The sequence below is a fragment of the Crinia signifera genome, chromosome 5, assembly GCF_055691185.1.
Source record: "Crinia signifera chromosome 5, ASM5569118v1, whole genome shotgun sequence".
In the NCBI taxonomy this organism is placed as follows: Eukaryota; Metazoa; Chordata; class Amphibia; order Anura; family Myobatrachidae; genus Crinia; species Crinia signifera.
The window spans coordinates 268,272,045-268,299,024 of record NC_139221.1 but is presented as its reverse complement, the minus strand read 5'-3'; the positions used below and the strand labels follow the sequence as shown (position 1 = coordinate 268,299,024).

The 26,980-nt window shown below is 45.9% G+C and overlaps 1 protein-coding gene across 2 annotated transcripts in view; it reads right to left on the bottom strand.

Annotated features, from left to right (window-relative positions):
• Window positions 1-19,355, bottom strand: part of ESYT2 (extended synaptotagmin 2) — a 144,009-nt gene extending 124,654 nt beyond the window's left edge. For both annotated transcript variants that reach the window (XM_083188994.1, XM_083188995.1), the window contains exon 1: window positions 18,693-19,355. In XM_083188994.1, the coding sequence (XP_083045120.1) occupies window positions 18,693-19,049 (357 nt within the window). In that variant the 5' untranslated portion in view covers window positions 19,050-19,355. The remainder of the gene's footprint in view (window positions 1-18,692) is intronic.
• Window positions 19,356-26,980: the final 7,625 nt, after the last annotated feature.

Here is a 26,980-nt window from a genome sequence, read left to right as displayed (position 1 = left end):
GCCCCGGATGGCCGCTCTATGTTGGCCAAAGCAGCAGGCTTCCTGAATTTACCTCGGGAGCCTCTGGCTGCATTTGAACCACCCCTGGCTTTTGGGCAGAATTTGCCGGTCCGAAAGGACTGCTGGGTGTGTGAAGGGAAAGAACGCTTGGGCGCCTGTGGGGTCGATGGCAGGAAGGTGGACTTCCCTGCTGTGGCTTTAGAGATTAACTCATCTAAATCGCTGCCAAACAACCGTTCGCCTGTGAAGGGAAGGTTTTCAACGCTCTGTTTGGAGTCAGCATCAGCCATCCACTGCCGGAGCCAGAGGGATCTGCGACCCGATACCGCCATGGCTGAGTTACGGCCGTTAATGGCTAATAACTCTTTCTGCGCCTCACACAGAACTTTAGCTGTGTCCTGAATATGGTGTAATTTTTCAGACACCTGCGTCACTGTCCTGTCACCCAGAAGGCCTTCCTGAATCTGGGAGGCCCATGTATATATAGACTTTGCCATATAACAGCTTGCTAAAACTGAACGCTGGCACGCGCCACTATCAGTGAAAATGGATTTAAGGGTATTTTCAACCTTTCTGTCCGTGGTGTCTTTCAGAGAGGAAGACCCTGGTACTGGAAGCACCATCCTTTTTGCTTAACGAGACACAGAGGAATCCACCTCAGGTGGCTCCTCCCACACTTTAAACCTCATTTCTGGGTTTTTCCACGCTGACTTAAAAGTAGTCTCCAAGTCAGTCTGCTCAGGGAAAACAACCTGCTGTTTTTTTCTGAGTGTCAAAGAAGGAATCCCCTTCAGAGGACTCAGCTAAGGGAAGGTCAAGCACCTCCCTGATTGCCATAATTAATGGCTCTGTGCCCCGGAGCAGTGACTGTGAAGCATCAGGCTCCTCACCTCCCATGTCTGCTTCTTCATCCTCATCCCCCCCCCCCCCCCCCGTCCTCTGCACCAGACTCAGGGGTTTGGGAGGGTGCACTTCTCTTACGAGATACCCCAGGAGTAGGAGTCAACTCTGGCAGAGAGGATAGCAAGCTCCCTTTGCACTCTCTGGGTCTGTGCTGCGTTAGTAGCTAACTGTGTTGTTACAGTTTCTAGCATGGATTTCATCCCTCCTGTGAGCTGTCCTGTGTGCTACTTTGCTGTCCAGTAAGCTGTGGGGGAACCCCACTACTTTGAGGGGACATGCATGGCCCACAAGTAACTTGTGAGGAAGAAGCTGGCACAAACTTATCACTGCACACCATACATGTAAGTTTCCTCACCATTGTGACAAACAAACAATCTCCCCTCACACACAGAGCAAACACAGAGGATATGCAGTGTGATTTAAACACAGATAATTACTATGTGTAGTACTATCTGACCAGTCTATAGCTTAACAAGCTAGTGGGGTAGTGTACAGAGGGTAATGGAGGGGACCAATACACCAAACAACCTGAGCTCTCCAATTTTAAGAGCTGGTATACAGTACAGTAATATAGCAGTACTTTCAGTGTATGCAGGCAAGTGCACAAGTGCTGAAAACCTGATGCTGTCTCTGCTAGCAGATTCCCTCTGTTCCACACCGCTGAGGAGTGTCTGGAGCAGTACAATGGCATTTCCAGCAGCCAGGGAAGAAGCAGGAAGCAGGTTTTGGCGCCCTCACAGAGCTATGGTCCCGCTCTGGGTAAGCTCCGCCCAGCGTAATGGCGCCGGAGCTTACCTGCATTTTTATACTGAGACTGACATTGAAAAATGTCCAACCCGTGGTAAACTGCCCTGGACAGTACAGGAGGCAGTACCCTGTCCCAGTGTATGCGGGGGGTTGCGCGGTCCCTGTGCAGGGCACCGTCCATACCGCCGCCATCTTGCCGCACAGTAACCCGGGGGCCCCACAGCGGGGGGCCCCGGGGTAGTACTCACCACACAACGTCTTCAGACTGGACTAGGGGTGTGCGGCATGCCAGGGGTGTGCGCGCTGCAGCGCAATGCCCGCGGTAACATCACCCACGCAGGACAGTGGTCCTGTGGCAGGGACAGCTCGGTACCATGAAGTGGCCTGCAGCTGAACCCTTCCCCCAGTCTCCCACGACGCAGGACTGCTGTTGAGTCCAAAACAGCAGTCCCAAAATAATAAAGAAAATAAACAGAAGACAAACTCTCTGGAGCTTTTCCTGATGCGTGCTTCTCCTGAGGCACATTTTCTTAAACTGGCTAGATGGAAGGGGAGCAGAGGGGAGGAGCCAGTACACCCTGTATAAAAGTTTATATGTGCCTGTCTCCTACGGAAACCCTCTTTTCCCCCATCATTATGAACGACTTCCCTGTATCCCATAAGAATGTAAGAGAAAAAATAAATAAATAAATATATAAATAAACTATGTATTGCACCCATACTTCATTCAATGTATAGAGGCATGGATATTTTGTGCCATGGCTTAATCCCATATTATGGTCTAATTGGATCTATTGCACATAGCACTGTGTATGGCTAGCAGTACATGTATGACATGTCAAGTTTGAGATGATGAATAAAAATAAATACCTATTTCCAGCAGATATATGACATGTGGGCAGAAATGAGACCAAAGAGAAAATATAAAGTGAACTCTCCACCCAAATAATCCTTATCTGCAAGTTGTGGCAGACCAGAAGACGTGACCATGTGTACAACATATATTAAAAGGTAGAAAGTAAAGCAACATGGTAAAAAGTCATAAACAAGCAGTCAGTACCTACCGATACACACAAGAGATTAGATGTGCCGTGCCAGGAGAAACATAACCCTGATATTTATAGCAGATGAAAAGATAGATGTGATCACTATAACCTTGCACTTGTATACATTGAACTTTGTTATATGCCTATCAGTTGCAGAACCAATGGGAATCCTCTACTATGCATCTTCCAAAAGAAAGGAAAACACTTATTAAATACAGGAAAACACACACATTTCATTGTATTTTCACGGCGCCTGATATATCGAATGCGATATATCAATACGATCCGAACCGATTTTTGACCTGTTCATAACCCCACTATCCACTACGCATGGAGTTGATTTTATATAGTGTGGCGAGCACAGCGTGCCACCGAGCCCGAAGCGTGGCGAGCGGACGCGGATTATTGCGCTCGCCACACTATATAAAATCATTATGAACAGGTCAAAAATCGGTTCGGATCGCATCAATATATCAGGCGCCGTGAAAATACACAAGTACCGTATTTACTATGCAAGATAAAATTATAAAATAAAATTAAGTTAAACTTAATAACAACCTCTTTAGTCCTTTGTTTTACCAGCTGAAATGCCATAGACCGAATGCAAATATCAATTAAATAATGCAAACAGCAGTAGCCATGCATAAGCTGGGTACACACCAGGACGACTAGGGCCCGATCCCCTCAATCTAGATCCAATTCCGACCAATTGGATGTAGATTGTGTGGTGATTGGGCCCTTTTCTGTCCTGGTGTGGACCGATACCAATCCGATGCGCGGTCCCGCGGGTCGGTCGGTCGTTATTGAGATCCTACCTGCTGCAGGTAGGATCTCAATGACGACCATACAGCCGGGTGCGGGTCGCCATCGGATCGGACCCGCTCACGGTGCACATCGTGAGCGGGTCGTGCCCCCCCGCGTCACCATGAGCGGGTCGGACGAGACACTGACAACCCGCTCACGATGTGCATCGTGAGCGGGTCGTCCTGGTGTGTACCCTACATTAGAATGTATGTACTAGTGGTGGGAGAGTTCATATTACAATCAGACAATCGCAAGCATCTCAGGGTTGTCAGGATCAGTGAACATTTTGTGCTAGGGATCGAATCACCTACAGGATAAATGGCTCCTGCTAATTCGGGTATGCAACACCCAGATGCAAAAAAATAGTTTTTTTTCTATGTTGTGGCCTGCATTTACATAGGCTGGGTACACCCTGGTCTATTAATCACTTGTCATATTTATAGCTATATATATCACAAATGAATGGCTGGGTATGTGTATAACCGATAGGTCTGTAAATGATGTAATTCCCAGACATATCGCATTGGCCCTGCAGCACAGCCGACTCCGATATATCGCCACATCTGGCTGTGTGTATTGGTAAGTCACAATTGGGTGGGCAAACTGAAATTCCCACACAGCTGTGATATTTGAGTGGCAGATTGGTAAGTATGTGCAGTTTTTTTATTCAGTCTCAGTTGGGCAGGTTGGTAGATACATCTTTGCAGTGTGTACCCAGCCTTAGGGCTCACAGACGAACAGACAGATTGTGAGATAGTGCTTCATAACAGTGTACAGTACTGTCAGGGACCTCTCATCCAGCACGCCTCCGGCAATGACCTCTCCCTGCCACCTGCTTTGCTGAACATTATTTGGGCAGCAGGAAGAACAGGAAAACAGAACAATACAGACCTGACTGCATCAGCTGAAGGCTTTCACTGAAACCTTAGCATGCAATATTTAAATTAGCTCTAGGTTTGAAAAAAAATTGTTATACAAATAAAATCTCTAGGTTTTATTTTATACTGCAAATACATGATTGGTTTACATGCAAAAATGAGGAATTGCAAGAGCTTTAAAAATCACTTCACTGCAAATCAATTGCCTGAACACTGTATTGATGCATCAATATAAAAGGTACTATAAAACTTATTGCTGCCCAAAGCAATAGTCCCAAGGTCACCACAAGTGGCTACGAGGGATCTCTATAACCAGAGTACATATGATTGCTGTAACACTAGAAGTAAGGTCATAGTATAGCCTCCATATAAATAGCCCAGCTTTCTATCATGGGTCAAACACAAATACCACTTAACCCTTTAGAAAAGAAATGCAACACAAAAGGGATTTTCACTTCACCATATCAGTACATGCATTTAAATAAGTATACAAACTGAAAAGTAGAAGTAGTGTCATATAAAAAAGGCCTTACCTATAGAAAATAGGGGTGCATTTACCAAGATGGGATTTCCGTTAAAGATGGCATGTTGCCCATACAGGATCAACCAATCAGATTCCATTATCTGACTAATTATGTAGCCATCATGGCGACATTCATGTATGTGTTCCCCGTGTGATAAACTGTACTGTCCCTGCTTATATTGTCACCTACTGGCTGCTACAACGACCAGTGGCGCCGCTCATGGCTGCCTAGGCGCTGTGCAGCTCGGAGGGCATGTGTTCCCTGTATGTAATGTCTTGATTGTCCCTGGTTGATGAGGCACTGTAATCCACAAAACAATCCTAGTGTGCGCAAGCACACATGGCCAATAAAGTGGATTCGGAGTCTGATTCAGAATGTCAACATGGACATAAATGGTTCAGAGTTGATCGAAAAAGCTAAATATTACTCAAATGGGCAAAACCGTGCTGCACTGCAGGGGGGGGGGGGGGGTTATACTGTAACATGAGCAGAGAGGGTAAGATATGAGTGAGGGGGTGTTTAAGCTGAAATATAAATTGTAGTGTAAATTATTTAAATTAGTTCATTATTGAAATTCAGTACTGTCGCGAGGAAGATAACATAACTTTTACAATGTAGAACAGTAAAAATATTCGAGCATTTTGGAAACAGGTTTTGTGGCCTTCAAGTAGCCCATGAAATAGAGGTTATACTAATTCCGTATGTTAATGGTGTGCAAAGGGTGGTGTCACATGAGCTGGTTCATAACTCTTTTGAGACATATGAGCCAGCTCTCTTTGTGCCACAACCATAAGAAGGAGTATGTATGCGGTGCCATTGCCCAGAGCTCTGGTCCATGGGGCTGGCAACCAAGGCACCTGGAGTGGCACCCTGCAGCCAACAATATCCCATAGCGCTGCTCAGAGTATCCAAGAGATTGTCAGACAGCTAATTTCTCCTGACGGTGACCCTGCTCCCTCGCATGAGGTCAAGTCTGGGGGCAGCACAGGGTGGTAGTAAGCTACTCCAGCGGAAGGTAACATAAGCACCACATTCATTTTTAAAAGTGTCTCCTTCGCTTGTAGATATTCAATCATTTAAAAAAGAAACACTAGATCCAAGTGGAGTGTGACAGGGAAAGTGTGCCCGGTGACTAGCTAACAGTAACCGTGGGAACTTCAGACTGCAGAACAAATGAAAGCTACACGGTACAGTTATCACCTGATTACATCATTTCGATAAATGATCATACATAACAGCGTTGTGCATTAGTTATACCCACATATTATAAACCACAATCATTTGTCCCATATGGCCTCTTTTCACTCAATGCCGACAAATCGGTTGTGTTTGACATCTGATCCGATGCAAGGTCCCGTGCGCATCAGATAGTAGCTGGAGTTCCTATGTGCAGCACATAGGATAAATCGCAATAGGACCGATCAATGGCATCGCTGGTGCTTTTAAGTACTTGCGATGTATCGCATCTGCTTTCCCTTGAACTACTTCGGCAGCTCTTTTTACATGCATAGCCGGGTAGCTGCTGGGGAAGTTCAAAGGAAATGGTATGTGACTTGTCATTCAGACAAGTCGCAGTAGTGTACGGGGGCCTTTATAGTGACCATTAATACATGTTGATCGTTGTGTTCTCAACTTTCAGAGCCAATGGTTGTTTGGTTTGTTTTCGCTCTCTTTTCTTAAGGTGTGTGTGTGTGGGGCTGCATTCCGCAGGTTTCATATTCCAATAAGGCAATTTATATCAACTGCAGATCTGAGCTTATAAGCTTAATGTCATCTTAGCACTAGTCATCTATCTTACATAGGACAAAGCCTCTTGTTTCCTGTGCCAAAATACACCCCAAAACAAGTGCTGACAGATAGGATTTCTGTCGTCATTAAAAATGGATTGACTTCATTTAGTACAATGTTCAGATCAGGTACAGGTCAGTGGTAAGAGGACAGTGTGCAGCATTGTAAGCAGAAAAGGAGCAGTGTTCAGCACTCCACTGCTACAGAGCACTTACTGTACACATCACATCAGTGTCATTTGTGCAAACGCATTCTATTATTACCTCTATGCAGCATCAGTTCCAGCTATTAGCTCACTGCCAAAAGTAAAGACATAAGGGTGAAGATCCATAGCTGTAAAATAGCTTACATATGTGACAGATAAAATATCATAAGCCCCATGGTATACGACGTTAGGTCGACATGCACTGGGTCAACCACTAAAGGTTGACATAGCTTAGGTTGACACATGGAATAGGTCGCCATGCCTAAGGTCGACAGTCAAAAAAACTGACATGGATTTTTTATTTAGATTTTTTTTTTTAGCCGACAGGCCGTATCATCCATTAGAGTGTGGAGGGAGAATAGAGTAGTGTGCAGCGTGTAGCGAGCCACCGTGCCCGAAGCATGGGGAGTTCAGCGAGCCATGCGAGGGGATGTGTTACACCTAGACGGTGTCCGTGTCGATATTCGGGACAAAAAAAAAAAAAAAAGTGAAAAAAAACTCATGTTGACCTTTTGACTGTTGACATAATGCTTATGTTGACCTAAGCCACAGCGACCTTCAGTGGTCAACCCAATGACCCATACCAAAGCCCCAAGAAATGCGCAAAGATTGGTCCCGGGTTGATAGGTCAACAGTGTCTAGGTTGACAGTCAATACTTCTTGGCTGTTGACTGACTGGTCAACAGATATATGGTCAACATGGACAAAAGGTCGACACAAGCAATGTCAATGGTCAATTTTTTACAACTTTTTCATGGTTTCCAACCCATGTGAAGCGAGCCATGTGTGGGTACATGTTACACTAATCGGGGGCCCATGTCCCCATTGAAATAAAAACTCATGTAGACAATTTTTTTATATTTTGACCATGTCCCCAAGTCAACCTACTGCATGGCAACCTTCTTCCCATGTTGACCGTGTGTCTGTAGACCATTCATGGTCAACCTAGTTACTGTGAACCCTTTAATCTACACCTGCACAGCTGGGGTGGTAATTTGATTTTGCATTGTAAATGATTACCGCTTTAAAAAACTGGAGATTTCTTACCACTTTCTGAATCTCTCAACCTATTACATTTCCCCCCTAGATAACAAATTGACAAATGAAACCACAACCAGACGCTTCTTCCTACCAGTACCCTGGGAATAAGGGCATCGTTCACAGATGGACACAGCAGCTCTGTGATAATCTGGTAACGCTGTGTCAATTAAGGCCTCCTGCCAGATTCACCAATAAGCTTCTGCGATAGTACTGCATGCAACACACCAATCCTGCTGCGGCGTTTGGAACACGGCGAGCAACACGCATTCTGATGGTTGGAATACTGTCAAATCTTGACACCAACCCACGGGTAATGCATGTACCCTGCTGCCACTGTGTGCACCATGTACACTGCAACTGGAAAGAAGATGATGGTGGTGACAGGGGTAAGAATAATGGGACCATACGGGATGGAATAGCAAATGAACCTACTGTAGGTTTTGCATTTTAGATCTGTGAAGACCCGATAATATGTCTTACATTACAGTAAACGCAAGCTGCAGTAAGATTGATGAAGAAGGTGATAGGATGGGTACATGAACGGTGTTTCATATACACAGCATGTTACACATATGCCTGTATATGCAATAAGCCCTATGTTACTATGCATTAAACATGCATGCCGCTCAAGTACTGTACAAAATGCAAGGGCTTTCAATATGTCAAGCAGCACTCCATTCTACAAGCCAAATGGACTCTTACTCAATGCCCGAACACGGCTTAGTGGCAGGGCATAGATTTATACTTTGGACATGTTGTGCATTAGATATGCCACAACACCCTAGGGTGAGCAGGCTACAGCGAGACCTTCTATAAAGACATGTGCAGGACTCTAGTATTAGTAGAAGGCAATAAAACAATTCACTTTCATTGGCTGTGCCTTATCATGAGATACAGAAACACACATGAGCAGAGAGGGAAAAAAGTCTAAGTACAGATAAGCAGAACTATGTGTCAAGTTCTGGGATTTCTACAGTCACGCAGCCTAAAGAAATTCATTACTTCACAAACACAGTCATACAAAAGCAAAATTAAAATCAGTCATTATTTACTATTAATACCCCGTTCTCACTGCAGCCAAATTCCCGGGTCTAACATGTAGACCCGGGAATTTTCCTTTTAACACGGGATTTTTGGCAGTGTGAACGGGTCCCATACCCGGATCTCAGACACGGGTAAAACCCTTCTTTTTACCAGTGTCTGAGATCCGGGTATGCAGACACGGGTTGACCCGTTCACACTGCCGAAAAGCCCGTGTTAAAAGGCAAATTCACGGGTAGAACTTCTTCACCCGGGAATTTGCCTTGCAGTGAGAACGGGGGTCCAGCGCGGCAGTCCCCGGCATTTCAATGCCGGGGAAAAGCCGTGTATTTCTCACTCGCAGTGAGAACACGGTATTACTTATTATCTATAGATGCGATTAAGTGTATATTAGTGCCAACATGAAACAATTTGTGGCTTGCTCTGTTTACATGCGACACTAAAGGGGTGTGCATACGGTGCAATGTACTTTCTTTTCACTCCCAATCAAATTGGGATCGAATCACACAGCACCGTGTACACATCCGATTATGACCATATAGTACAGATCTGTACTGTATAGTCTTGCCTGCACAGTCTATTTTTCTATTCGATTTCAAAGCTGTGAGCCCGTGCATTGGGATATAATCCATTTTTTATATGCATTCAATTTTGGTTTTATAAGCAAAATCAAATAGAAAAATAGGACTATATCGAACCTTGTGTACGCCCTATAACATCAACTGCTTGTAGTCCGATACTGATGAAAAAAAACAACTTTTAGGATTAATAGCCTGCAAGGGCAATGTATGTAAACAAGCGGCATAGTCAAGGGGAAGACAAACTGTTGCCATATCTGTTACTATGAAATAAAGGTTGCGTCTCGGTAAATGATTTGCATATACAGTGTTTACATCAGGTATTATTACAGATAACATGGCATTAAATATGTACAGTACAGAGATATATTCAAACTTTGTCCTCCATAACTCATTCCAGGTAAAGGATTGCTGAGCAAGCTAAGAACTGAGGCCAATATGGATTGCTGGATTTTAAACACAAACTTGCAGCAAGAAAGACAAATCGCTATAAACCCAACTACCACATACTACTCCAACATACCCCTGCCTGGAACACTAAGCACTGCAAAGCTACCTAATAAGAGCTATTACTGTATTGTTTACACTGAACGAAACCTGCCCAGAATGCTACGTGCTGCAATGCAATCCTCTTCTGAAGTCACATATGTTCCAATCTAGGCTGTCTCTAGATATTACTATATATACACTTGAGTATAAGCCTACTTTTATAGAACAATTTTTATGCTGAAAAAGCCCCCCTCGGCTTATACTCGAGTGAGGGTCCCACTTGAGTCAATGAGTTTTCAGAGTTTTTTGTTGTAAAATTAGGTGCCTCAGCATGTACGGTACTTCCCTTCGAAGCATTTTGGAAACCATTGAATGACAGCTTCGTAGACTCATGAGTAGAATCTCAATAATTCTACCTTTTGATTTAAAAAGGATTCCTCTCCTTCAGTGGTTCTCAAAATCGGTTCTCAGACCGCACACAGTTCCCATTTTCCATGTCACTATGGGGCCGATTCAGGATCGCTCGTAGTTATCCGAATTCTGCCCCAGCCCTAATGGTCGGGGTTTACACATGTGCAAACCCTGGCACTGAATGGCTTAGGCAAGATACACATTCGCTGGGTCATTCGCTGCGGGGAGGGCTGGTGGCTGGTAGGGGGGAGCTGCAGGGGAACGCAGACGTGCCGATGCTTGACGGTAATGGTGGCTGACTTATTTCCGAAGGGGAGAGAAATCAATCGATGATCGGTGACCATCAAATGATTTCTCTCCCCTTTGGCCGCATGCAAGAGGATGTGTTCAAGGGTAATCAGAGGGGGGGGGGGGGGGAGGGGGGGGCGTTCAGCCAGAAGGAGTAAAGTCGCTCACTAAGCAGTGAACGACCGCTGCTTAGACAGCAGTGCTGAATCACCCCCTATGTGTATCACCATCGGTCACATTTCAAAGCTTCACAGGTACCAGGAAAAACAACTGTGTGGGGGCCTGAGGACAGAATATGAGAAACACTATTCTATCTACATACTCCTCCTTACCTGAACTGTATAGGTCACTGTTCAAGAACCCACGTCCACAACGCCCAAGAGCTATAAAAGGGCCTCATTTGGAACAGATCCCAGGAACCCAACACAACCCAAAACCTACAGCTCTGACGACTTCCATGCTATCGGGCCCCAGCACAATATGAATTCATCCTGAAATTCTAAAACACAGGTGGCCTGAAGTGAAAATGTAGCCAGACTCACCGTTTCCACACCAATCGCCTTGTGCAACTCGCGTTGTGGTTGGCACAATCCTGTGGCCATGCGTGTGCGTCTAATTCACTTCCACAACTCCATTCTGAAAATGCATTGAACAGCGATATCACAGCGCTGCAATTCTGCCATGCGGGTGCGAATTTTTCACGACAAATAGGCATGAGCAGTGGCGATTTGGTGACGTTGAGCGCAGCTACATCTGTAGATGTGAGATACATGACAGGACTTCTCTGACAATAAACTGCACCTTTCTAGACACTACACAAGGGCTGCAAAATATCCTTCACAGAAATTGATTAGCAGTTGTTCTAGATTAGTTTAGAGTTGCTCATAATGAAGTAGCATGTATACATTGTGACTATATTATTAGAATCCTTGTAGCCAGTCTGCAAGAAGTAAGGACAGCAAACTTTAGTCGTACTGAAATTGCAGGCTACACAGTAACGGTGTGTACACACAGTGCAATTTACCCTTCGATTTGGACTATATAGTCAATATCGAATCGTATGGAGATAGAACATGTTTTTAAGCTTTCTATCCCAATTCGATGCCGATGCACGATCCCGTTCAGCTGAAATCGAAAAGCCAAACAAACAGTGCAGCAATGACTATATAGTGCAGAATGAATGTAGATAGTATAAAGTGTATGTAAATAGCACATGCGTTAGCAAAGATTGCATAGCAATCGAATCTGAAGGCCCCCATACACTAGGGCAGAGTTTCCCAAACTTTTTCGGTCCATGGCACCCTTCGGGTCTCCATAACTTTTTCAAGGCACCCTTAAGCCAAAATAATTATTATGAGTAACTAGGTGGCATGTGCAAAAATTTCATGACTAAAATACGATAAATTTTATAGCGAGGTTAATGGTTTGTAGTAAGATGAAAGAAGAACTGGTTCGTTTGTTGCTATTTTGAGTAGCTGAGCAAATCTGATAATTTTAAGGGGCCTACACACGGGGAAATGCTAGATCGCCGCTCAGTACACAGCAATGTGTCAGCACTGTTCTCCGGCGAGAACCATGGCCCTGACCGATTAATATCCAGCATGGTGGATATTAATTGCCATGCAATAGCGATGAGCGGGGCCACACCTCTCTATCACTATGGCCCCTACACATGTAGTGATGTCCCAACCCTCGCATCTCTCCATCCCTACCCCTGCATCTCTCGTCATCCTTACATCTCTGTCGCCCCATCATAGCTAGACCTCACTGTTTCCCATAATATGAAAATATAAAGCATAAACCTGCATATTTTCTATCCTAGACAGCAGGTGGGCAGCATTCGATGGCCAAACGTGCGAGCGGCAAGGTGATGGCCAGGGCAGGAGGCAGGATCCCGTCTCCTTCCCTGCAGTCTGCATGCCTGGCACTCCAGGCGCAGGCTGCAGGTTAACATATCGCAGATGCCAGCCATCACAGCCTGTGCTGGCTCTGCACCACTGCTGACTGTGATGGCTGACAGTGAGAAGGGAGCAGCGTGCAAATAAGATTGCTGACAGATTCGATTTGAGGCTGGAGCGTGCAACGGCGATATATTGCCGGGTGCGCGCTCACGTTTTTACCCCTGTAGTGATCGCTGGTCGCAGGAACATGCTCCTGCGACCAGCTGATTTCCACTGCCGGGCTCCCCCCGGCAGTTTGTTTCATCAGCTACCATCTCTGGTCGCTGATGAACAGGACACACAGAGCAATATATTGCTCATAAATATATCTCCCCCGTGTGTACGGGGCTTAAGTACCATAAGTTACCTGGTCAACCTTACCCCACTGCGGCAGGCTGATTACTATGACAGGTCACCGAGTGGACTCATCCCACTGTCCGCACCTCCAGCCCGGCGCTAACTCCCAGTCCCTGCCCCCCATCCCAGCGCTCACTCTTTGCACCTTCAGCCCGACGCTTACTCCTGGTCCCCACCCCTCTCCCGGTGCGCACTCCCTGGACCCTCCCGGAGCGCACTCCCTGCGCTCACTCCCGCACCCTCCCTCCGCTAATTTCACATGAGGTTGCCTGCCTCTAGACAGGGACACTGGCGCCGCGGCACCCCTGTCACTGTGCTGAGGCACCCCAGGGAGCCGCAGCGCACAGTTTGGGAATCACTGAACTAGGGCAATATACATGCAATTTGGGCAATTTACATGCGATTTTAACGATAAATCGCATGTACATGACAATAGGTGAGATGATCCATGCGCATTGCAGCGCACCTCCTAGGTCGCACCTGCAGCCTGTGAAATCTGTTGCAGTCATCAGACCTCTACAGCTGGCTGCCGCTGCTGCGAGGTCTCCTACGAGTCCAGCTGTCTTTTCCCCTGTGCCTCCCTCCCCGCTCAGTGGCCATGCCTCCATCTACACAGCGGTGGCAGCAGCAGCAGCCCCCGAAACAGGAAAAAATCCGCACCAGGCTGCTGTTTCCCCTTCTCCACCAATGCTATTGTATTTTTAGTACAATGGACTCAGCAAGCCACCCACAGACCAGAGGTGGCAGGGACAGCCCCGGGCTTCAGCCCAGGTCGGGGTTCCCCTGGAGGGGGAGGGACTCCACTCCCCCAGGGACCCTGCCTGGGCTGACCAGCAAGGGTGGGCACCTATAGTCAAAAAAACAAAGGAATCTCACTGTGTGTACACACCATTACTCTGGTAGGATAATAACCTGGTAAACTATGAGAAGTGCAACGGACAAAAATTCCTGTTGGCAAAGTTCAGTGGATTTGGTATGCAAGATCATTCTTGAGGGACTGTCAGTTTTTATAAAGCAGCACAGAGCTTGGTATGTGCATAATAAAGTATATTAACCCTTTGAGTGCCAAGTGAATTTGTCAAAATAGGTGTGAAAATTAATCATATTGGGGCAGATGTATTAACCAGCGTTAAGTGCAAAAATGCACTTAACGCTGGTTAACTGGGGGGGATTACGTCTGTCCTAATGTATTACTAGCGCACCTAACATGCGCTAGTGACAGCCCGCCGAGTTACGCTCGGCGGGGCTGTCCCTGCAATCCCCCCCAGGGATTAACGGCCGGGGCGATGTATTAACAGCCTTCAAGGCGTTAATTCGCCCCGGCCGCTTCGCCAGCTCAGGGCTAGCGTTGTCCTATCCCCCACTGTGGGGACAATGCTAGCCCTGCGTCTGGCTTGGGCTGCGCTGGAGATCTCGCGGTTTTTGCGAGATCTCACGCATGCCCAGTAAGCCGGGCAGGGGGGGCGACGGGGAGTGCGCATGTGTGGGGCGGCGAGGGAGCCGATAAGGAGAGCCGTTAACGCTGGGCATAACGGCTCTCCTTATCGGCTTGGGGGATGTTAATACATCTCCCCATAACGAGTGCCCGCTTCTCCTCGTTATGCAGGAGAAGCGGGACTCGTTATGTCACAAACGTAAAACGCTTAATGATACATCTGCCCCATTGACCTGTAATGTTTACCTTACATAGAAAAAATTATCTTTTTTTACAAAACAATTTTATTTAAATTTATATAACAAATGTGAGCGACGCTGGCATTTTTAGTATATATATTTAGCACATATTTCACAGATGTTGGCATTCAAAGGGTTAAGTACTTAGAAGAAAAATGTTAGATTTTTGTAATGACACAATTCACTAGATCACTTGAGAGTTTTACAAGTGCTATGCAAGAAATGTGATTGGAACATATTACACAACAATTTTAGCTCTAGTTCCTAAAAGAAAGAGCAATTTAGTATAGACACCGATAACAACGTTTCCACGGTGACTACAATGAACCCACTGAAAGGTTTCCACAGTGTATGAAATGGTCTTACTTTTAAAATTATCTATAAATGTGTTTATGTCTCACCCTTGGATCTGATCATAATGTACATCAAAGACAAGTGGGCCATGGGGTGGGTGAGGTATGCATCTCGACAGTGATGATTTGTAACGTTATTATATAGACATCGGAATCCCGACAGCCTGTACTGACAGTTTTAAAAAGAGCAGACATCTTCCTTCACTAACCCAGTGGGCATATAGGGAGCATATAGAAGTGCCGCGAGGCCACGTGGTAAACTAAAGCTGTGTACACACGGGGGCGATAGGGGCTATAATCGCTGGGAATATGGTCGCAGGCGACCATATTGCCAGTGATGGAAGTGTGCCCCGGCGATAAATCGCAGGGTGCGCGCTCCCCTTTTCAGCCCCATTGTAATCGCTGGTCGCAGGAGCTTGCTCCTGCGACCAGCTAATTACCTCTGCAGCTCCCCCAGCAGAGGTTCCTTTTCATCAGCGACCATCTCTGGTCGTTGATGAAAAGGAGACACTAAGCAATATATTGCTCAGTAATATATCTCCCCCCGTGTGTACGGGGCTTAAGTGTGTCCATGTTGACCATTTACATGTTGTTGCATTACCAGCAAACTCAAAACACTATGGGCAATATCCAATAATTACATCGCGCCCAAACGCCTGCTTAAAGTGATTGGAGATAGAGGGGCGATATTCATTTGATCTTTTTCCGAGCGTTTTGCACCCCAAAAAGTCCTGTTTCAGTTGATCGTACCAGAATGTATCAACAATTAAATAGCTCCATTGGGTGCCCTGGCTAAAACAATTGACTGCCGCCCTAGTGTTTGGTGCTTAAGTACACTGTTTATTTATTCATTTATTATTAGTTTCTTATATAGCGCACACATATTCCACAGCGCTTTACAGAGAGTATTTGACCATTCACATCATTCCCTGCCCCAGTGGAGCTTACAATCTACATTCCCTACACACAGACATTCTAGGGTTCATTTGTAGGGAGCCAATTAGCCTACCTCTATATTTTTGGATTGTTGGAGGAAACTGGAGTACCTGGAGGAAACCCACGCAAGCACGGGGAGAATATATAAACTCTGCACAGTTAGGGCCATTGTGGGAATAGAACCCATGACCTCAGTGCTGTAAGGCAGTAATGCCAACCATTATACCATCCATACTTCTCCTGTGTTACATAGCTAGAAGGTTACAGGTTAGCTAGGATAGTAAGAATACACAGTATATAACAGGCGTGCATATCTGAACAGTTGCCTAACAGGAACACCTCACTCTGTCACCAATGAACAGCACTAAAGAATCAAGGCCCACCCCCAACACAGGCTGCTAGGTATTTAACTGGCAATCCCCCAGACCCATAGAAGAATAATATACATTCAGTACCTCCCTACTCCGTATAGGGAACCAAGCCAAACACCATGAGCTATCTGCATGACTCAATCATTGGCTGGCAGCTGTAAAGCAATGTAATGCACACTGTACCATATGGTCTTAAGTTTGCAAAAACAACAATACTTTGGGCAAATTGGAATACTGCAGCCTGAATGTTAAATGAAAACAGTTGTATCTGTATGCAGTATTGTATAGCTGAATTTAATCTGGTGAAAATGCATTTTATCTTTAACAGGTTCACGTTTACACACACACATAAAGATAGCAGAAACTCCTACATGTAAGGAGTGAGCAGAAAGAAGTGCCAGTGACTAATGCTTTATGTATGCCAGGGTTGGGCAACACCAGCCCTCCAGATGTTAGTGAACTACACATCCCAGGATGCTTTGCATTAGTTTTGCTATGTGGCCATGCTGAAACTGATGCAAGGCATGCTGGGATGTGTAGTTCATCAACATCTGGAGGGCAGGTGTTGCCCAGCCCTGATGTATGCAGACATACTACTCCTTGTATTTCACATTATCAGGGGAGAACAATTGCCTGATATACAGTAAAGGGGTTGGACCTTGCATAGAGACAACTCAGCACTGTACATAAGCCGTCCAGTCTGCCATTATTGATCAGCCATTTACAATATATATACTTCTGTCTGATTTTAATTATTAACCCTATATAACCTACGAGCACTCATTAAATGTATTCCCTCCTCATCTATGTATAAAGTGCATCCCTGATGAATAGGGGTATTGGTCACAGGGTGGACTGTACTTGGGTCGACAGTTAAAAAGTTGACACATAAAGAGTCGACATGCATTAAGTCAACATGGGCGAAAAGGTTGACACACGCAATAGGTTAACATGGAAAAAAGTAAACATGAGTTTTTCAAATTTTTTGTGTGTCTATGTCAACATAAGTCGACATGGACGCCATGTAAGCATACTGCTGTGCTCGTCATGCTTCGGGCACGGTGCCTGGCACACAATTATATTTTCCCTATATGTCCACGTGGATAGTTAGGGATGAAGGGGAAAATTTACTAAAGAAAATTTGTAAAAAATAGGTGTATTTGTATCCCGAAATACACTTATTTTTGACATTTACTATCCCGAAAATACGGCAATTTGTATTCGTATTGATGTGCTATCAATACGAATTGCCATCTTTTCGGGATAGTAAATGTGAAAAATAAGTGTATTTCTGGATACAAATACACCTATTTTTTACAAATTTTCTTTAGCAAATTTCCCCCGAAATACCACCTTTTATTGAAAAAACAACAACTCACAGCAACCCTTTTCATGTCGACCTTTTTCATGTGTCACCCAATAGTGGTCAACTACATCCCATGAATAGAGTAACCCAGCAGCTACTATACCTGTCCTCCTCCACAAGTGGGTAATGGGAAATCAACATAGGATTTTTTAGCCCTTGTAAGTAAATAGCTCAGCCCCAGGCAAGCTCATGAAACCAACCAATGCCAACCCCGCAGAGCTTGCCTGCAATATTAGGCCAGGCTACCCGAAATAGGATTTTTTGGGGTTACCATGGAGGGGTGTGGTATAACACACCGACAGTCGGGATTCCGAAAGTCATTAGCCCGACGACGGAATCCCGACTGCACAGCGGGGGGAGCGCAACGAAGCCCCTTGCGGGCTCGCTGCATTCGCCACGCTGCAGGCACAGTGTCGCGCTGCGCTCGCCACCTATATTATTCACCCTCTATGGGGGTCGTGGACCCCCAAGAGGGAGCAGTCGGGGTAATGACTGTTGAAATCCCGACTGTCGGTGAGTCGTCCGGCACCCCCATGGAGGCTCACATTTACTTTAGGAGTACAACTGCAGCTGCTTAGTGACCTGTCATTTATCTCTGTGCTGCTTAAAGCTAGCTTCTCAATGTACTGCTGTATTAAAACACATATTGCCCTGGGCAACAGACAAGAATCCAAACTGTACTGTAACATTGCCCTAGGCAGCAGACAAGAAGTCAACACTGGCCAGGCAGACTGGAAGCAAGCTTACTGTAAAACATTATACCTGGTCCAGCAGGAAAACATGGCAACACCCACATCACCTTACATCCTGGCAATGCTGCCCACATGCCACAAACCATGCCTATAAAACCTATGTCTCTCCAGCTGCATTGGCATGCACTGGTAACATCTGAGTGGCATATGGCTCTGATACACCAGGTGAAGATCGCCCTGCCTGGGCCACAGACACTCACCCAAGCTGGTAGCTCTGACGTGCTGATACTGTGCTTCACCACCTTCTCCTCTTGCTCCAAATACGCCAGAGCCCTGTGCAACCGGGAACTTTTATTCCCTTTATTTTTCCTAAACCACATGAGGACGACCAGGGCGACCAGCAGCCAGCTGAAGCTGAGCCCAAAGTAGCCCAGCACATACACGGGGAAGATAATCACAAAAGTCTTGGAGAACTGATAGAAGAGTCCTGCAATGTCCACGCTGATCATGCCAGGCTCCTCGGCGGACACAGTGGGAGACGTAGCGGGGGTGCCAGGCGCCTCCTGCGGGGAAGACTTGGGGGGAGCGCCCCCCTGGGTGCCATCCACCTGGGTCATCCTGCACCCTTTGCCCAGCTGCAATGGGGAGCGGGGCTGCTGTGAGCTGTGTCTCGGGCTAAATGCAGCAGGGAAATCTGCCCTTCTCCTGCACGCAGCAGCTCACCCAGTGGCCACCATCAGGGACTGACCCCCACCGCAGGCGACTTCTGCCAACGCTGCTGAGGTGCCATGCAAGAGACAAGAGTGCGCGGTCTACTGCTGCATCCAGACGCCCAGTCAGTGAGCTCCTCCGGCAGTCTCTGCTGCTGCTGCCGCCTCCCACTCTGCTGCTGGGCTGGCCAGCCACTGCCAGCCACAGCTACAGGATGTACAGCGAAGGAGTCTTCTCTTTTTTTTTTTTTTTTTTTTTTTTTTTTAAACCTCCAGCTTTATTTAAACAGAGATGCTGGAACACAAGAAGGCAGTTTTTTTTTTTTTTCATAGTAATTAAAACATAGTAAATTGGTAACTTCATTCGAATTATAATTCATTAGAATTAGAATTCATTAGAATTTATTTTTATTTTTCATAGTACAGTACATTTCATGCTGTGTGCATAAGTGTTGTAGTATATACTGCCATTGTATATCATATTGTAATTATGAGAATTGGTGAAACTTGTTGCAGGATTTCTGAGTCAAAGCTTTTCTCACATATCCAACATGAGCTGCCGTAATGTGAACCATTACCATAGGCGTGCTCAGCACATTTTGGGGTTTATTCTAGTTCATTCTTTCTGACAAAATCCTTCTTAGATGGACAAAACCATGTGCACTGCAGGGGGGCAGATGTAACATATGCAGAGAGAATTAGATTTGGGTGAGTTATTTTGTTTCTGTGCAGGGAAAATACTGACTGCATGATTTTACACTTCAATATAGATCTCACTTTGAAGAAAAACCCCACCCAAATCTAATTCTTTGAAGAAAAACCCCACCCAAATCTAACTCTGCACAAGTTACATCTGCCCCACCCGCAGTGCACATGGGGGGTTATTCTAATTCACTCTTTCTGACAAAATCCTTCTTAGATGGACAAAACCATGTGCACTGTAGGGGGGCAGATGTAACTTGTGCAGAGAGAGTTAGATTTGGGTGGGGTTTTACTTCAAAGTGAGATCTATATTGCAGTTTAAAAATAAAGCAGCCAGTATTTACCCTGCACAGAAACAAAATAACTCTCCCAAATCTAATTCTCTCTGCACATTTTACATCTGCCCCCCTGCAGTGCACATGGTTTTGTCCATCTAAGAAGAATTTTGTCAGAAAGAGTGAACTAGAATAAGGTCCTTGGTTTTGTCCATCTAAGAAGGATTTTGTCAGAAAGAATGGACTAGAATAACCCCCTTTATGATGCACTGTCAAAGGGGTTTGTGTAGCTCCACCTATTGGGCGTGTCTAACACTGCCAATCAGGCGTGTCTTCCGTCAACTATTGGCACTCGCTACAATATAAAAAGTCTCTTAGCCACACCATAAGCTCCTGCCTATTTCAGTTTTAATCTAATTACTTTATGTAACAGTACATGCAAATACAGTCATAAACATGTATAGATGACACAGGTATGCAGGGGCGGATCCAGGATAAAATGACAGGGGGCACCATGATAAAAGGGTTTGGGTGGGGGAGGGGCGGTGTTAATGGTGCCAGTGTACATGCTAAGAGAGCGGCAGGAGGGTGGGAATGGAATTAAAAATAGGCCCTGGCATTTAAAGTACGCAGGCCCACCATGGCGACAAAAGTGAAGGATGTAGTTGTGCGCGCGCCAAAGGCGCGTTTCGGAAAAGGGTGTGTGGCCACTCAACAGGGGGCGTGTCAACACCATATACAACTTCTACACATTATGCAACAAAATACTAGACCCCATTATACTTGCTCCTTACACATGATGCCAAATGGAATGAGCCAAAATTCACATAATGCCACATGGATTGAGCCAAAATTTACATAATAACACACACGGATTGAGCCAAAATTCACATAATGCCAAATGGATTGTGTCAAAATTCACATAATGCCACACAGATTGAGCCAAATGCATAAAATGCCATACGGATTGAGCCAAAATTCACATAATGCCACATGGATTGAGCCAAAATTCACATAATGCCACACGGATTGAGCCAAAATTCACATAATGCCACACGGATTGGGAAAAAAATTCACATAATGCCACACGGATTGAGCCAAAATTCCCATAATGCCACATGGATTGAGCCAAAATTCACATAATGCCACACAGATTAAGCCAAAATTCACAATACACTTCATAAACAGGGACATTGTCCACCAAAGGCTCGCATTAAACATTTACACCATAATATCCATTACACGTTAAGTTACACGCCATTATGTCCATTATGTCCATTATGTATTATGCCAAACACCATAATGCCTATTAAAAATTATGCTACATAAGTGCTGCTTCTCTACATGCTCATTGCCAAGGGTTCCATGCTCATTGCCAGAGGTTCCATGCTCGTTGCCATGTGGGATTACATGCTCATTGCCAAGGGGGAATAAATGCTCGTGGTAAATGGGGGACAGCCACCGCCAGGCAGAAGTGATAGCCACTGACAGTGGCAGAGCCTGGCTGTATTCAGAGCACTGCAGGTCCCGGCTATTTGAAATAATACCCCTTTCACATCCATTCCCAGGTTGGCCCCTTTTACACCAGCCTAGTCCCTGCATTTTCTGGTGTGAGGGGGGAGAGAAAACCACCACTCCCCCCTTTAACCAGTTATCTCATTTAACCGGCTATATCTTCGGAACCAACTGACCCATTTACATGAGACAAGTATCATATTGAAGAACTTTTGAGTGGGCTTTGAATGATTTTGGTCCAATGAAACTGGAATGTTTATTTCCAGAGTAATCTGCCCTCAAAGAACATGATCAGCCATGAAATTACACTTCAAAAATAAAAAAATTGTATTACACGCAATATCTCTGGAACCGATGGACCGATTTGGACCAGCCTGGTATCATATTGAAGGCCCAGTGATTTGGAATTGAATGAAATTAACCACAAGCTTCTGTGATGCCTGGCAGCCGTCGGAACCGGGTGGGGTCGGAATTGACGGGTCCCATATTATCCTATGGGGAAAAAACGTTACGGGTTTGCCAGGCGATATCTCCGGTTCCCGGGGGGCTAGAGACATTGCTGGCATTGCTAGAGGTGTTCATAAGGGTGGGCACAGCATTAGGGGGTGCCTGTGCACCCCTAACACTCAATGTGCGCACACCTATGACCATTACTAGTAAAGTTATTGCACCTATCACACAGAAAAAAAATTACTTATCGCAGGCATACGCGCTCCTGTTTATTTTTGTTTTACCTATGCTATTAGTAAATCGTAAAAACGAATGATGTGTTATCCAGTGGAAATGCAGATGAAAATAGAGAAATCTGCCTGTATCCTCAAAATGCAAAGTAACATAGAAAAACAGCATAGAAGTATATTAGAGTGGTATTATTACCATAACCAGTTATTTATACAGCACACACATATTCCACGGCGTTTTACAGAAAATGTTTGGCCATTCACACCCCCCAGTAGAGTTTACAATCTATATTTATTTTCACACGTACACACATACACATTAATTCTAGACAGTGGTGGCTCTTACCCTTGCAGAGGAGGGGGGCTGCTGCGATGCGGGGCCCCCCTCCGCTGCCACCGCTGTGCTCCCTGCTGCCGGTCCCCCGTCGCCGAACCCTGCATGGGGCTAGAGCATGCGCAGTAACTTTATACAGGGGCGGACCCAGGAGAAAATGACAGGTGGGCACCATGATAGAAGAGGGTTTGGGAGGGGGAGTGGGGGTATTAGTGGTGCCAGTGTACATGCTAAGAGAGAGGAGAGCAGAGAGAGGAGAGAAAATAGGCCCTGACATTTAAACTACACAGGCCCACCTTGGTGACAAAAGTGAAGGATGTAGTTGTGCACGTGCCGAAGGCACGCTCTGGAAAAGGGGGTGTGGCCACTCAAATGAGGGCGTGTCCTTGAGTGTAGTGTACCACACCATATAAAACCTCTACAAATTATGCAACCAGGGCCGGCGCCACCACTAGGCAAATCTAGGCATTTGCCTAGGACGCCGGCCACTGGAGGGCGGCATTTCGCCCCCCCCCCCCCGTGCCGCGGGGGTACCTGTCCTGTGGCTGTGCATATAAAGCTTGCGGCGGCAGCGAGGGGTCCCTGCAGTCAAGAAATAACAAGCGCTATCCGTCTGGCTACGCGGAAGCGCTTCTGTTGTGGAAACACTGGCCGCACGCTGATTGGCTGAGATTCAGCCAATCAGCGTGCGCCGTGCGGCCAGTGTTTTCACAACAGAAGTTATTTCTTGACTGCAGGGACCCCCCGCTGCCGCCACCGCAAGCTTTATATACACAGCCGCAGGACAGGTACACACCCCCCCCCACCCCCCCCCCTGGGGCGCTCCGGTGCAACAAAACGCTAGACCCATTATACTTGCCCCTTACACATGATGCCAAAAGGATTGAGCCAAAATTCACATAATGCCACATGGATTGTGCCAAAATTCACATAATGCCACACGGATTGAGCCAAAATTCATATAATGCCACACGGATTGAGCCAATATTCACATAATGCTACATAAATTTAGCCAAAATTAACATAATGCTACACGGATTGAGCCAAAATTCACAATATGCTTCATATATGGTGTAAAAATTTACACCATAATACCCATTATATGTTAAGCCACACACCATAATGTCCATTACGTATTGTGCCAAACACCATATTGCCTATTAAAAATGATGCTACATAAGTGCTGCTTACCTACATGCTCATTGCCAAGGGTTCCATGCTCATTGCCAGGGGTTCCATGCTCATTGCCATGTGGGTTTACATGCTCATTGCCAAGGGGGAATACATGCTCGTGGCAACTAGGGGACAGCCACCACCAGGCAGAAGTGACAGCCATTGACAGCCAGGCAGAGAGCGGAGAGCAACCCGGCTGTATTCAGAGAACTGCAGGTCCCGGCTATTTGAAATAATACCCCTTTCACACCAGAAAATGCAGGGTTTTTCCATGGGAATATGGTTCCAGGATCATGCAGGGACATTCCCCGGTTGGTCCCTTTTACACCAGCCTAGTCCCTGCATTTTCTTTGTTTTACCGGCTATATCTTCGGAACCAACGGACCAATTTACATGAGACCAGTATCATATTGAAGAACTTTTGAGTGGGCTTCAAAATATTTTTGTCCCGTGAAACTGGGCCATTTAGTTCCAGAAAAATCTGGAACCCTCAAAGAACATATACAGCCATGATATTTCATCAGAAATTAAAAAAAATTGGTTTACCCACAATATCTCAGGAACCAATTGACTCATATGGACCAGCCTGATATCAGATTTAAGGGACAGCAATTTGGGTTCGAATGAGATCTTCCTCCCCCAGCATGCTACTATGATGCTGGGGAAGGAACTGGCAGCCATCGGAACTGGGTGGGGGTCGGAATTAGTGGGTCCTATGATATCCTATGGGGAAAATGTTCCAGCTTTGCCTGGTTGTATCTCGGGTTCCCGGGGGGGGGCTAGCGACGTGGGGCTGGGCTCGTTGGAAAGCCCCAGTCCTCAGCTACAATTCATGGGAATTCAGAAATGACGGGGGGGGGGGGGGGGGACGTGCCTGGGTGCCCCCCCCCCCCCCCCCCCTGGAATCCACCCCTTCATACATACTGCGCATGTGCTGGCCCAAGCCTCTATGGGCTGCCTTTACAGCAGCCCCTGGAGGCTTAATCAGGTTCTTGAGTCTGGCGCATGCACAATGTCGTCTGCAGTACTGCGCATGCGCAGAAATGGTTTTTTAAGGCTGCCCCGTATTTGCACACAGAGAGGCCTCCCGGAGTGAGGGAACACCTCCCAATGGGACTGCCTTGAGTGACTGGCAGGTCGGACTTCACATTGAAGCCAGAGCAGTCTTACAGACTGTATCTGGCTTCATAGGCAGAAAACAGTGGTGGATTTTACCTGGGGGGGGGGGCAGCCCATAGGTAAAACAACACCATTGATTCTAGAGTTCATTTTGATAGAATCCAATTGACCTACAGTACCAGTATATGTTTGGATTGTGGGAGGAAACCGGAGAAAACCCACACAAGCACGGGAAGAATATACAAACTCCGTACAGTTAGGGCTGTGTTGGGAATCTAACCCATGTGGAGCTTACAATAAAGTGTGGCGAGCGCAGCGAGCCACCGAGCCCATAGCAGAGCGAGTGCAGCGAGCCCCGCGAGGGGATGCGGAATACATGTAAAGTAAAGTAATCCACGTTCTCTCGTCACGCTTCAGGCTCGGTGGCTCGCTGCGCTCACCACACTTTATAAAATCATCTCCACGACCACCTGGATAGTGGGGTTAGGAAAAGGTTGGGAGCTCGTCATGCTTCGGGGTGACATGGATAGTGGGGGTGTGCTAAATCGCATCGTTTGTTGTGTAAACTACATTAATTGTAGGTGGCCATCTCAATAGAATAACTTATAATATATATAAACACAAATATATATAAAATCTGGATTATCTCTGTAGATGAACATACACTCCCAATTAATAATACATATTCAACGAATACATGCGAGCCTTGGCTGATAAATCAATATAATTGTTTTAAACATAACCCTTTATTTTAGGTTTGTACTGGCTATCATCTGTCAAGAAATAAAGTAAGGCAATAAAAAAGTCTTGAAACATTTCCAAAAGTATATTACAACGTCAGGCTGCTCGTGTCTGGATAGAAGTGTCCCTCCTGATGGTATTGAGAGTCTGGACGCTTATATGATGACCATGTTGGGACACAACACCAACAGTAGGGTTCCCTTAGATGGATTATGGTCTCATATTCAAGGAGTCTGGCGGACGAGCAGACGAGGTTTAATTATAGATTATGAAAAATGAAATCAAGATTAGAAAATGATCACTAGTTGCAGTGGTGTGCAGTGGGGTGAGGCAGGTGAGGCACAGCCTTTCCTGTCATACTAGCGCATATGCTGGTGTTTTGAATTCTGGAGTAAAAATTCTATGGCAGGTGAGGCAGTGCCTCACCTGGCTACCTTTTCTGCACATCACTTATCAAAACTCAGTGAATCGCCAGCAGTACACACTGCTGCACATGTGTATAATGCTGGTATGTACCCCATGGCTCATATATTGTGTGCATATCTGGCTCTGGTACTTTCCAGGGACTCTTGAGCCATTTACCTCACCGCACGTCCATGACTAGTTGTATATCAAAAGTAACATCAGATTTGGCACAGAAAAAAAATTGAAAGAGAACAATTAGGTTCCTGTGGTGTAGTTGTCAAAGGATCACATTTCAAAAGGATTCCCTTCCCAGAAAAGGGTCATTGTGTATGCTTTTTAATATTTATGAGATTTATAATATATATTTAGAGTATTGTTGAGGTATAAGGTATTATTACTAAACACTAATTATAGGGCTTAGTGCAGATCACAGCCCCCTGGTCCGGTGATGTTCCCATTATGGAGACATTTTCTGCACCTACATCTGCCTCCAGCTGCTGGTGGAACCTTCTGTTTACCAGCCGGAGCGGGAGGTAGCGGCACCGTGGGTTAGTGACGTGGCATCTGCTCACCCACAAAGCTCCTGGCATCCGATGCGTACTACAATATGTACTGCAATGCCAATCCCCGAGGGCTACATCCAGCACAAATATTATAAAAACAATACCTCCCAACATTGACATAGGGCAGTATTCAATGCAAATATTCTCCGTGCACGGCGAGCATTTTTTTTTGCTCGCCGTGCACTCTCCGTGTTCCGGAGGGCTCGCTGCCACTCCTGCTCCCCCTATTCAACGTTTTTAAGACTCGCCGCCACTCGCGGCGAGTCTTAACCCCTGCAGCGGACGAGCGTCCGTGGCAGGGAGCTGTCAGGGAGCCGGGGGACGTAGCAGC